Genomic DNA, 13,327 nt, shown 5'->3' with positions numbered 1-13,327 from the left:
CATCCCAATTAAGATTAAGGTAAACTAACCAAACTAGAACGTTCTGGTTTGTTGTTCCGTGGAGGACCCCTCCTTACATCAGTATATTACATGACTTTGGCAAAGTTACCTACAGATGTTAATAAAACATGAACATATAAGTGTATTCCTCTTCAATGACATGTTGCCTCTGGACACTGATCGATCCAGGGATCCGAATCGCTGTGAGGGGCAGTAGTTGTTCAACAAAACCTGCTCTCCAGGGTGCAGACCAGCACCTGTGGGTGAGCCCGATGCAGCCCGGCGTTCTCCCTGCCCCTGCGTTTATTGGGCGACCCCGCCCAGGCAGCCCCAGCCCGAGCCCTGAGGACAGGGCCGAGTCTTCAATCCTGAGGGGGCGCTCCTGGGTTAGCCAGGTCCAGGCTGCCTCAAGATACTCAAAGAAATGAGTCTTGTTTTGGAACACCACTCGGAGGTGGGCCGGGAAGAGCAATCTGTATTGGAGATTCAGAGCGCGCGGCTTCTGTTTCACTTCAATGAATGAGCGCATCTGGGCCTCCTGTGTGTAGGCAGTGAAGATCATAATGGGGTGGCCACGGTAAGTCAGAGTCTTTTGGTAGTGGGCTTTGCTCAGGATGGAATCTCTATCTTTGAAATTGAGGATCCTAGCAGTTATGGGCCTATGCGGTGCTCCAGGTGGAGGTCTGGGAGCCAGAGAGCGGTGGGCCAGTTCCACCGCGAAGCATGCGGACAAGGAGTCTTTAGGCATCCAAGATCTGACCCACTGATCAATGATCTCTCCCACTTGCCCCTGTTTTATTCCCTCTGGAAACCCCACCAGGCGGTGTTTATTGCGCCTATTTTCGGCGTCTTCTGCCCTTTTATGCAGCTCTTTATTGTGGGTCTGTAAGCGGGCCACTTGTTCCTTTAGCTGGGTAACGTCGTCCTCGACGGTTGAAATGCGGGATTCCATTTCTGAGCTACGGGTCGTCACATTCCGGAGATCCTGTCGGAGAAGAGCCATATTTACTTGGAACTCGCCAATCTTGTTTTCGACTGGGATCTGTGAGGCACTGATCATTTGTAGGACAGTGTTGCGATGTGCATCAGCCGGGGATGGTTTCTCTGGGGTCCCGGCCGCCGTTCCCAGGTCATTGGTTGTATATTGGTCCATCTTGGTCTGTGTTGAAGGAGGTTTGGGCGCTCAGTCCTTCCCCATGGTGACAGTCGGGCGCAGGTGGCTTCAGTTCCAGCCACTCCAGAGTGTGGATTGTTGTGTCTGAGGGTGAGAGTAGTCTCTGGTCCCTTGACGAGTATGTGGAAGAAAAATGAGGCAATCAGTTCCAGTGGTTCAGGGCCACCTCACCGCGCCGCAGGTAGGCACTGTTGTGTTGGCATGTTGGTGGGACGCTCTCTGGGTGTCCCAGCAGCTCCGAGCTCGACACTCTTTTCTGGTGCACTGCATGACGGGGAGCAGCACAGGGTTGTCAGGGTGCTGGGGGAAGCCCTGGGGGCCTAGAGCCAGGACATGTGTCAAAGGCGGAGGGGGCACCAGGTGGGGTGGCCAGGACCTCTAAGAGCGCCTCCAGGGCCTTGGTCTGCAAGTCGGGTGGTCAAGCTAGGCACGGGCCCTCGTGGGCGTGGTACAAGGTTCTAGGGGGAAAGTCAGAGGTTTGGCGCGCTCCCTGCGGAGGCCCTTCACGGGGCCTGGCGCCCGTCAGCCCAGTTTGCGCCTTGTAGTTTCAAGCCTTGGGGATCCCACCAGGTCGCTCCTCCAAGGTCGCTGATCACCACTCATGGGGGGGGGGGGCAGAGAATGGTGGTGATTTGCCCAGGCCCACATGTGGTCCCGTGGGGCCCGGATCGTGGCTCAGCGGGCCACCCCAGGGTCCACAGCACTCCCCTGGGAAGATCTAATTATGACCGAGTGGCCCATACAGGGTGGGGCAATGCCCACATCATCGTCCCCGGCCCCCAGGCCCCACTGCTTACCGGTCCGTCTGGGGTGGGGGGAGGTAGCGTAAGGCCGAGGCCAACCGCACCGCACTGGGCCCAAGGAATCGCCTCCTCCACTTGACTTCAATGGCCCAAATCCTGGCCAGTTGTCCGCCGGGCTCGCCAGTCTTTCTTGGGGCCTTTATGCGGCCTCTAGATGTCTCGGCTCACCTCATGTGCAGAGGGCGACGCCAGGCCCAAAGCGATCAGGCGTCTTGTATTTCTTCCACTGAAGGGCATCTACAAGCCGGCACCGCAGGAGAGATCCAAGGGCCGCTGGCTGCTCGTCGGGGTCTCTATTACACAGCCGGAGCCTGAGTCCCGAGGGCCCAACCCCTCCCAGGGCCGCCCCCGCCGCACCAACCTCAGGTAGGCATCCCCGCTCACTGCTTCCACTGCAGCGGGGTCTTCTCGTCAGGACTGCCCACCTCAAGTCCAGGCCGCAGTCCCCCGTACTTCGGGAACACAGCAGGGCGGTGAGAGGACCTCTTCTCGAGTCCGGAGACTCCGCTGTAGGGTGTTTTGTTTCTTGGCCACATGGGGCCAGAGGGTCTGAGGTGCCCCCAGCGGGGCTCCGCATGCGATGCCAGTCACCAGCGCTTTGCTGCCTCAGGCCACAGGCCGCGCCACTATCTTGCCAGGGTGCTCGAATTCAGGCCTCTCAAAACAAGCCGTCTGCGGCCACCCATCGGTGCCACTTCTTTTCGGAACCCTCTGAGTGGCCCCAGCGGGGTGTCACCAGACTTTTGCAGTTAAAGCTATGCCGATGAAGAAGGATGCTTGGGCGGATAACGGAGGGGTCTGGTGCACTCTTAGAGTGCGACCTCCATCTTGACGCTCCAAGGCAGACCCCTTCTTGCTGACATTTTCTGCACAACACCAATTAGCTATGGGTCTGCTTTTCAGATGTCATCAATCAATCAATCAGTCATTTGTTAAGCGCACTACATGCCTGTGAGGGTCTCAAGGCGCTGTGGGGTGAGGTGGGGGCCGCTACTGATGGAACAGACAGGTCTTTAGTGTCCTCCTGAAGGTCAGCAGGTCTTGGGTCTGTCGTAGGCTCAGTGGGAGGGTGTTCCATGTCTTGGCGGCGAGGTGGGAGAAGGATCTCCCGCCGGTGGTTATTCTTCGGATGCGTGGGACAGTGGCGAGTGAGAGGTTGGCGAAGTGTAGCTGGCGGTTGAGGGTGTAGAATGAGAGCCGTCTGTTGAAGTAGGCTGGGCCGGTCTTGTGGAGTGCCTTGTGTGCGTGGATGAGGAGCTTGAAGGATATCCTCTTGTTGACGGGGAGCCAGTGCAGGTTTCTCAGGTGGGGGGTGATGTGGCCGTGTCGTGGTACATCGAGGATCAGTCGTGCCAAGGCATTTTGGATGCGTTGTAGTCGATTGATGAGCTTGGTCAGGGCTCCCGCGTAAAGGGCGTTTCTGTAGTCGAGTCTGCTGCTGACGAGGGCCTGGGTGACTGTCTTTCTTGTATCTGTCGGGATCCATCTGAAGATCTTGCGGAGCATGCGGAGGGTGTTGAAGCAGGAGGAGGAGACGGCGTTGACTTGCTTGGTCAGTGAGAGCGTTGAGTCGAGGATGATTCCCAGGTTGTGTGCGTGGTCGGTGGGGGTCGGGGCTGCCCCCAGTGCTGTTGGCCACCAGGAGTCGTCCCAGGCTGACGGGTTGGAGCCAATGATGAGGACCTCCATCTTGTCCGAGTTCAGCTTCAGACTGCTGATCTTCATCCAGCCGGCAACGGCCTTCATTCCTTCATGGAGGTTGGCTTTAGCGGTGATGGGGTCCTTGGTGAGGGAGAGAATCAGTTGAGTGTCGTCGGCGTAGGAGATTATGTTGAGGTCGTGCTGTCGGGCAACGTGTGCAAGCGGGGCCATGTAAATGTTGAACAGTATCAGGCTGTCCATTCCTGAGCCTTGTCTCGGATCCCTGCGGCGTGGAGGCGTGTGTGTAGTGTGCGGTGGCAGACGGTGTCGAAGGCGGCGGAGAGGTCTAGGAGGTTGAGTGCTGCAGTCTCCCCGTTGTCTAGCAGGGTACTGATGTCATCGGTGGCGGCGATGAGGGTGGTCTCGGTGCTGTGGTTACTGTGGAACCCTGACTGGGTCCAGGATTCTGTTCTCTTCGAGATATCGGGTTAGCTGTCTGTTAACGATTTTCTCGATGACCTTGGCCGGGAAGGGGAGCAGAGAGATGGGTCGGAAGTTCTTGAGTTCTCTTGGGTCTGACTTGGGTTTTTTGAGTAGGGCGTTGATCTCGGCGTGTTTCTAGCTCTCTGGGATAGTCGCGGTCTCAAGGGAGAGATTGATGACGTTGCGTAGGTGGGGTGCGATGGAGCTGCTTGCTTTGTTGAAGACGTGGTGCGGGAATGGGTCTGACGGAGATTCGTAGTGGTTTGTGCTCATGGTCTTGATGGTGTCATCGACGCTCACGCTGGTCCAGGCTAGTAAGGGGATGTGGTCGATGGTGTGCGGAGGGTCTGTTGTGTTGCTGTCTGTTGGGGCTGTCTGGGTGTTGAAGCTGTCGTGGATGTCTGCTATCTTGCTGTGGAAGAAGGTGGCGAGGGAGTCGCACATGGCTTGCGACGGCGGGATGTCGTTGGTGTTGGAGCTGGGGTTAGAGAGTTCCTTCATGATGTTGAAGAGCTCCTTGCTGTCGTGTGCAATGTTGTCGAGGCGGTCTTTGAAGGAGGTCTTCATGGCAGCCCTGATGAGGTGGTGGTGGTTGCAGACGGCGTCCTTGTGTGCTGCGTGGCTTTGTTCACTGTGCCATTTCTTCTCTAGTTTCCGGCAGGCTTGCTTGGAATCTAGGAGTTCTGCTGTGAACCAGCTGGCCCTCTTGCTGGTGTCTCTGTGGGGGGGTTTCTTCAGTGGGGCGAGGGTGTTGGCGCAGTCCTCGATCCAGCGTCTGAAGTTGTGGGCAGCGACGTCGGTGTTGGAGGGTTCGGTGGGTGGGCTGAGAGCGAGGTTTGCATGTAGTTGGTCTTCGGTGATTTTGCTACAGCGGCGGGGGATCTGTTGGGTGCGATGGTGTGTGGTGGGTTTCTGGAAGGTGAAGTGGATGCAGTGGTGGTCGGTCCAGAGGAGTTCGGTGGTGTGGCTGACGGAGACGTGCGGGCTTAAGGAGAAGACGGGGTCAAGCGTGTGGCCAGCGGAGTGGGTGGGCGTGGTGACGAGTTGTCTCAGTCCGAGGTTGGCGAGGTTATCGATCAGGGTTGTGGAGTTGTTGTCGTTGTTGTTCTCAAGGTGAAAGTTCAGGTCTCCGAGGAGGATGTAGTTGGTGGAGGTCAGGGCGTGCGTGCTGATGAAGTCGGCGATGGAGTCGCTGAACTGGGGGAGGGGTCCGGTGGGTCGGTAGACAAGGGTGCCTCTGAGGGTGGAGTTGGAGTCTGTGTGGATCTGGAAATGCATGTGTTCCGCGGTGCTGAGCGCGTCGTCTGTTCTAGTCGAGACCCTGATGCTGTTCTTGTGGACGATGGCAATTCCTCCTCCGGCTCCGTTGGTGCGGTCTCTGCTAGTGATCTTGTAGCCGTCTGGGATGGCTATGGCGATGTCGGGTGCGGAGGAGTTGTTCAACCAGGTCTCTGTCAGGAAGGCGACGTCCGGGGAGGTTGTGTTGAGCAGGTCCAAGAGCTCGACGGCGTGTTTGCGTGCGGAGCGGGTGTTCAGTAGTATGCATCAGAGGTGGTTGAGGTCTTTCTTGGCGGGTGGTTCGTCAGCTCTGTGGAAACGAGTGGCACAGAGGCACAAAGGTCACAAGAAAGGGCAGAAAGGTCAGAAAAAAACGGGGGTGGGAACGAGTGGCACAGAGGGCAGAAAAGTCCCTAGAAAGGGCATAAAGGTCACAAAAAACGGGGGGAAACGAGTGGCACAGAAGGCAAAAGATCACAAGAAAAGGGCAGAAAGGTCACAAAAAACGGGGGGAAACGAGTGGCACAGAAGGCAGAAAGGTCACAGAAATGCAGGGGCAGCTAAGCAATAGAAGGCAAAAACGGGCAGAGAGACACGGGGGCAGCGAGGGAAGCAGAAGGAAAAACCAGGCAGAGAGACACGAGGGCAGAGAGGGGAGCAGAAGGGAAGCCGGGCAGAGAGACACGAGGGGAACAGAGGGAGAGAACGGGCACAGACCACGTACAGGCAGAGGGGGAGACAGACAACAGCAGTCACAGACACAACAATGAAAATGCTGTCACTACAACGGGAGCAATGAAAGAAAATACAGGTAATACAATGGAGATGAGCAAACCTACGGCCTACCACTGGCCACCAGGGATGAGGCGCAGGTGGTAGCCTGTGGTTGGAGGAGGGCCTCGAACTTCCTAAGCAGCGGCAGCTGTGGCAGAGACACACAGGCGGTGCTGTGCGGAGGGGGAGCGACCTACCTGGAAGGGTCAATCCACTGTGAACTACAGTTCAGAATTCAACAACTTCACTGCCCTTCCTGTCATTTTGACCCTGCTTTGCGCTCTCAGAGAACAGTTATACTGCTTAGAGTCCGGATGTTTTTCATTTTACCTCAGCAGTGGATACACCCTGTATTGCAGCACCATTGCCTGTTGTTGCTTCTGTGAGTTTTTAAACACCTGTGCTTTGGGTGATCCCTCTACATGGCAACCAGAAGGCCTGTGTTTGGAATTTTCCCTCATAGTCACTCTTGTTTGACACTATTTGCATTATTTCTAGCACTATTTTTCCCATTGAAGTTTATGCTGGCTTGAGGAAAAAAGTGTGTGCTCGATGACAGTCTTCACTCAGTCAGTGCAAATTTAGGAAAAGTATTTCTATAGCATGTAGGTAGGTAGTATTTATTTGGAATCTCTTGCACAATGTGTTATCTGCTAGTCTAACACGGTGGAGTACTTGTATCTTGGTGCATGTGTTAAGACACAACCATGTGAAAGGAATATCTACAATACAAGCCCCATTACATTTTCCTTAGCCATACTACATAAACCAGGCCCTACATGGCAGATGTACACTGTGTTGACATTAGGACAGGCAGCGCCATCCTTATCATTGCATATATCCCTCCAAACTTTACTTTATTTCAACAGAAATAAGAAACAACACATACCTAATGGTGTATGATGCTCCAAGCAGTTTTCATAAATATTTGTACATTTTGAGTAACCAGTCTGTAAGAATAAAACATTTAAATATGTCACAGATTATGTCAGTGAATTACATTCAAGAGCATGAAACTATACCCTTATAAGTTATATTTTTTGGATGTGATGGAGATGGGATTATTTATAGCATAATGCTGTATTCTTATCCTTAGATATATAATATTTCAAGAGAATATTTCAGTGTAATAACTAGAAATCGTTATCTGGTTATGTTTAAGGGCCTCAGTAGAGCAAAGACATTAAAGAGCATCATCGGAATATTGACTTCTCTGCCATCATCTAGCCCATGTGCTCAACCACCAATGTTTCCTACCTGGCCATTCACAGTCCTCATGAATGAATCCACCTGTTTTTTAATTCAATGAAACTCACAAATTCGGGAGAATGGTGCTTATTAGTGAAATCAAAAAGGTGGCCAGGTGCTCTTGATTTGTTTGCCATTTGCGAGTTTATTGTCCCCCAAATTATTTCTCTAATTTTTTATTGAGCATTTTTTCCCGTCTTGCTACCTGTCTTCACCCTTTTTGCCCTACCACAGGTCAACATAACTCTTGAGTTTAGGCAAATTTGTGAATTCCAAGCTGATGGGAACAAAAATATATCAAGCCCTTCATCAGCCAGTCAAATGTCAATGTTTGACCGAATTTACAAGTTTTCCGGTTGTGAAATAAATGCCCAAGATATCTCTAAATTGTTCGATGATCACCAGACACCTTTTGCAAACACTACTACTTATTTATACCAAAACTACAAACAGAACGGTATATGAGTGAAGTTCTACCTTCATGCCAAGTCTGGTGTAAATCCTCTCAATGGGTCAGGTTGTAGCAGGGAATAAAATTTCCAATGGGAGCTGAAGCAATCATCTTCTCGCATCCCCTAAACCTTTTCCTCTTTTATGGACCTGCACAGATCTTGCCACTCCGAATTTTGCTATGTAATTGCCGAATTGGGTGCAGATTTGTCCTATGGCATTGAAGCTCTAAGCAAACCAAAACATGCATTTGCAATGGAAAGTTCAGCTGAATTATATCTACATTTCCATTACCAAATCTGTATTTTTACATATATTACACACTGCCATTAGCCAGCAGCAGCGGCCTGTGCTGGTAAGCGTGGTGGGGCACGGTGGGGAGAAATTTCGACAGACAACCACAAGAGAAAATGAAATAAATAATTAATTTTTCCTCGTGGTCGTCTGTCGACATCACCCCCACCGGGCCGCACTGCTCTTACCAACATGGGCTGCGGCTGACAGCCAGTGTCTAGTTATGGTTAGGTCAGCACTTCCATTGTGGGCTTGAAAATGTAAAAAAATTAGAGCTATTCTTACAGTGAAAAGGTGCTTGATTTGCCTACGGCTTTAGCAATGTTGGATGAATTTGCACCAAATTTGGGAGATACTTAGCATAGTTAGCTTACTTATGGTATTTCTAGATTTATGAAGATTCATCAAGGTGGCACAGTTAAAAGGGGCATCAAAAATATGTTAATTTGCCAATGACTGAGGCATCATTGGATGAATCACCAAGAGGTTTTGCAGACATTTAGCATATTTCATTTTATGTGGGGTGTGGCGAGTCTTTTACAGATCCATCCAGGGCATAATTAAAATGTTTGGCAAAAAACTGTTTCTTGTGCTAATGACTTTAGTGTGGTTTAATGAACTTGCATCAAATTTGGCTGGCTGCCAACATGTTAAACCCAGTGAAAGAATCTCAGGTTCCATGCAGATCTGACAAGGGAGGGATCAAAATTAAAGGGAAATCAAAAACGATTTGATTTTCTAATACATCTTTCACAATTTTACGGATCTGCACACCACTCGGCAGTCATTTACCATGTTTAGCTTACTCTTGATATTTTGAATTCATGTAAATATGTTCAAGTGGAACGATTGATGATGGGAGTAAAAAAAGCACCATTTGTGTTTTCAACTCACATAAAAATAAATGGCGAAATAACACAAAATGAAATTACACAAAATTTGCCATGAAATCAGAACTTTACTCAAGAAAGTGCCTTGCGGGGGCGTTTCTTTCAGCAGGTGAGGATGGCAGCTCACTGAGAGCGCTGCGCTAACCGTTGCCAAATATCCCATCTTTTGTATCTATCACAATCCATTCAGGAGGAGGCATCGAGGTACGCCGATACCAGTGAAGAGAAGGTGAAGAGGTCGGATGGCCGGAATGCCGTGGAGAAACGCAAAACCTCTGGGAAACGAAACACCGAGGTCGCGCTTGAGAACTCAACATGGCCCCGGCCGCGCCCTTCAACTAAGCGAAGTGCGCACCGGTCTGCAGAGATCCTGTACGGAGGTGGTGCGGGGTTTCCCTGTCGAGACCCTGGGAGACACAGCTGTAAGCGCGGTGTCGCCTGCCTCATAATTATGCTAGAGCCGGCAGTGCGTAAAGCAGGGCAGAATCCCGTAGACTCCCATTCAGTGGAGGGGGAGCACAAATCGAGCCTTGTGCTGCAAGGCCTAGCAGGGGTAAGAAGACCACTGCGTCTGGAAATAGTGCAGCAAATGGCACAGCGGTACAGAGGGCGGCACTCAGGGCCGACATTGGCTCTTCTCCCCCTCGCACCACCCTCTCACATCCAAGGACCAGATAATCAGGGCAGGGGGGAAAGCCAAAGACCCAGATAAATAACCTATGAAGATATTGCCCCTCATGGGGGCCAGATCAACATTGAGGTCCACATGAGGCAGCCACAGACAGAGGCAACCCTCCCCCCCCTGCAAGACAGAGATCAAGGTAGTAGCAAGTAAGAACCCTCTAAACCATGGGTACTCGCAAACTTTCTCTCGGGGGCCAAATTTACAGTGTGGTTTGTGGCCGAGGGCCGCACCAGTGGGGGCGGGGTCAGAGGGGAGGGGGCAGGGCTAAAACAAAAAGAAAACTTGTGACCATGAGGTTGCACACAGGTCCCTGCAGCAGATGCCTTCATCCACTGAGCCACCAGACCCAGCATACATACATCTCTCTCTCCCTCCTGCCCTCCCTCTCCATCTCTCTCTCTCCCTCCTGTCCTCCCTCTCCCTCCTGCCCTCCTGCCCTCCCTCCTGCCCTCTCTCTCCCTCCTGCCCTCTCTCTCCCTCCTGCCCTCCTTCTCCCTCCTGCCCTCCCTGTCCCTCCTGCCCTCTCTCTCCCTCCCTCTCCCTCCTGCCCTCCCTCTCCCTCCTGCCCTCCCTCTCCCGCCCTCCTGCTCTCTCTCTCCCTCTCTCTCTCCCTCCTGCCCTCAATCCTGCCCTCTCTCTCCCTCCTGCCCTCCCTCCTGCCCTATCTCTCCCTTCCTCTCCCTCCTGCCCTCCCTCTCCCTCCTGCCCTCCCTCTCCCTCTTGCCCTCTCTCTCCCTCCTGCCCTCTCTCGCCCTCTCTCTCCCTCCTGCCCTCCCTCTCCCTCCTGCCCTCCCTCCTGCCCTCTCTCTCCCTCCTGCCCTCCCTCCCCCTCTTGCCCTCCCTCTCCCTGCTGTCCTCTCTCTCCCTCCTGCCCTCCCTCTCCCTCCTGCCCTCCCTCCTGCCCTCTCTTTCCCTCTTGCCCTCCATCCTGCCCTCTCTCTCCCTCCTGCCCTCCCGCTCCTGCCCTCCCTCCCTCCTGCCCTCCTCTCCCTCTCTCTCTCCCTCCTGCCCTCCCTCCTGCCCTCTCTCTCCCTCTCCCTCTCTCTCCCTCTCCCTCCTGCCCTCTCTCTCCCTCCTGTCCTCCCTCTCTCTCTCCTGCCCTCCATCCTGTCCTCCCTCTCTCTCCCTCCTGCCCTCCCTCTCCCTCCTGCCCTCCCTGTCCCTCCTGCCCTCCCTGTCCCTCCTGCCCTCCATCTCCCTCCCGCCCTCCCTCTCTCCCTCCCGCCCTCCCTCTCTCCCTCCTGCCCTCCCTCTCCCGCCCTCCCTCCCTCCTGCCCTCTCTCTCCCTCTCTCTCTCCCTCCTGCCCTCCCTCCTGCCCTCTCTCTCCCTCTCTCTCCCTCTCCCTCCTGCCCTCTCTCTCCCTCCTGTCCTCCCTCTCTCTCTCCTGCCCTCCATCCTGCCCTCCCTCTCTCTCCCTCCTGCCCTCCCTGTCCCTCCTGCCCTCCTATCCCTCCTGCCCTCCATCTCCCTCCCTCCTGCCCTCCCTCTCTCCCTCCTGCCCTCCCTCTCCCTCCTGCCCTCCCTGTCCCTCCTGCCCTCCTATCCCTCCTGCCCTCCATCTCCCTCCCTCCTGCCCTCCCTCTCTCCCTCCTGCCCTCCCTCTCCATCTCTCTTTCCATCCAGCTCTCCCTCTCCCTCCCCCTCTGTCATCTCACTGTGTGTGTCTGTCTGTGTCAGCCTTCAGCCCGGGCTGATACAGCTTCCTCAGCGCACACACAGAAAGATCCCTATCTGGCAAGAAGTTTCTCAGACTAAAATGCAGTTTGCGCGCGCCCTTCTGATAATTACAGGAGTGTCCACACGACTGTGAGTGAATGGACACCGCATCAGGGTGATTAAGGGGGGTGGGGGGCAAAGAGACAGCCGTCCATCAGTCGCACCAAAGTACTTAGCAGGTAGTTAAAAGACCATTTACAAACATCTCGCCCGGCTCCACAGAGCAGAGGCGCTAAGGGGTGAAATACAACAAAGCCTCTGCTCTGTAGGGGCCAGGGGAGCGGTGATTATCAAGGTCTCCGAGCCCAGCACTGCTGCGGGGTGTTTGCCAACACTAATAAATTATTTTTTTAAGCACAGGTACGATTGTCTCGAAGGTCCGCGGGCCGCCAAGGAAGGCTTGCCGGGCCGCATCCGGCCCGCGGGCCGTACTATGAGTACCCCTGCTCTAAACCCTCTCACCCACGTCCTGAGGAGAACATAATGGCCTGATGTTTTAAAAGGCGCATGGAAGGAGGCAAAGCCCCCCTAATACGACAGGCCCATATAACAAAATATAGTGTGCTGTTGCCTTCGAGCCACCCCCCATCACCGGCGGTAGACACCTGCTGTTCAAACACAGGGGTGAAACGAGTCTGGCTATGGAAGTGCGTTGATACTCCTGCCCTGGTTGCGGACAAAGCTGCATCCCACCTGTAAAGATTGGCATGAGTGCCGTGCGTAAGAAGACATAGCGACATTGACCAGAACACTGGAAATAGATTACAGCGGCGCGGTGAGAGCACTGACTTCAAAGAATTTGCAAAGCTACTCTGTGAGGGGTGAACTCCGAAACAATGGTCTGCACCAAGGGCACAGGACCGAGGCAAGTCAACCACATTGACAAATATACTTTTGCCGTGGGTTGAGAGGGGGGCAACAGATACAGCGATGACATCGCCCAACGAAGAAGGACTTTCGAAAACCTGCGGACAAAATGTCAACTGCAGAAGCCAACATCAGAGGCCTGCAGTCCAAAATCAATCACCTGGAAGAACAAGTAATGGAGTTGACGAAGCAACAAACCAAAATAATGGCGCAGCTGGAGGATCAAGAAGGCAGAGCTCGCCGCGTTAACATTCGGGTGGTGTGGGTTCCAATAGGAGCGACCCTTGACCCCACCAGGTGGGTCGCTCCCCCTCCGCACAGCACCGCCTGTACCTCCCTGCCCCAACTGCCGCTGCTGAGGAAGTTCGAGGCCCTCCACCACCCGCAGGTTGCCACCTGTGCCTCTTCCCTGGTGGCCAGTGGTAGGCCGTATGTAGGTTTGTTCATCCTCCGCTTTATTGCTTTTATTATATTGCCTGTATTTTCATTGTTGTTTCTGTGATTGCTGTTGTCTGTCTTCCCCTGCTGCCTATACGTGGTCCGTGCCCCTTTTTCTTTCCTCTGTTCCCCTCGCTGTCCCCGTGCTCTCTCTGCCCCGTCTTTCCTTCTGTACCCCTCGCTGCCCCGTGTCTCTGCCCGGTTTTCCCTTCTGTTCCCCTCGTACCTCTCTGCCCGTTCTGCCACTCGGTTTTTACCTCGTTTTTTGTGCCTTTCTACCCTCTGTTCCACTCGTTTTCCCTCGTTTTTTGTGCCTTTCTGCCCTCTGTTCCACTCGTTTTTCCCTCGTTTTTTGTAGCCTTCTGCCTTCCGTTCTATTTGTTTTTTTGTGCCCTTCTGCCCTCTGTGCCTCTCGTTTTTCCCTCGTTTCTCTGCACCTTTTGCCTTCTGTTCCACTCGTTTTTTGTGCCCTTTTGCCTTCTGTGCCACTCGTTTTACCCTCGATTTTTGTGCACCTTTTCCTTCTGTTACCTTTGTTGTCCCACGCCACTGCGGCCCCGCCCCCTAACTGTCCACTGCCCATTC

At 53.7% G+C, this 13,327-nt stretch overlaps 1 protein-coding gene across 1 annotated transcript in view; it reads right to left on the bottom strand.

Moving 5' to 3' along the window:
* SHC4 (SHC adaptor protein 4) overlaps positions 1 to 13,327 on the bottom strand; it is a 362,116-nt gene that overhangs the window by 31,387 nt on the left and 317,402 nt on the right. Inside the window, exon 9 of the mRNA XM_078684800.1 lies at positions 7,043 to 7,103. Within this exon, the coding sequence (XP_078540926.1) occupies positions 7,043 to 7,103 (61 nt within the window). The remainder of the gene's footprint in view (positions 1 to 7,042; positions 7,104 to 13,327) is intronic.

This window comes from Lissotriton helveticus, chromosome 3_2, assembly GCF_964261635.1.
Source record: "Lissotriton helveticus chromosome 3_2, aLisHel1.1, whole genome shotgun sequence".
Lineage (NCBI taxonomy): Eukaryota > Metazoa > Chordata > Amphibia > Caudata > Salamandridae > Lissotriton > Lissotriton helveticus.
Note: the sequence above shows the minus strand (reverse complement) of the source record. Positions and strands in the feature narration are given on the sequence as shown.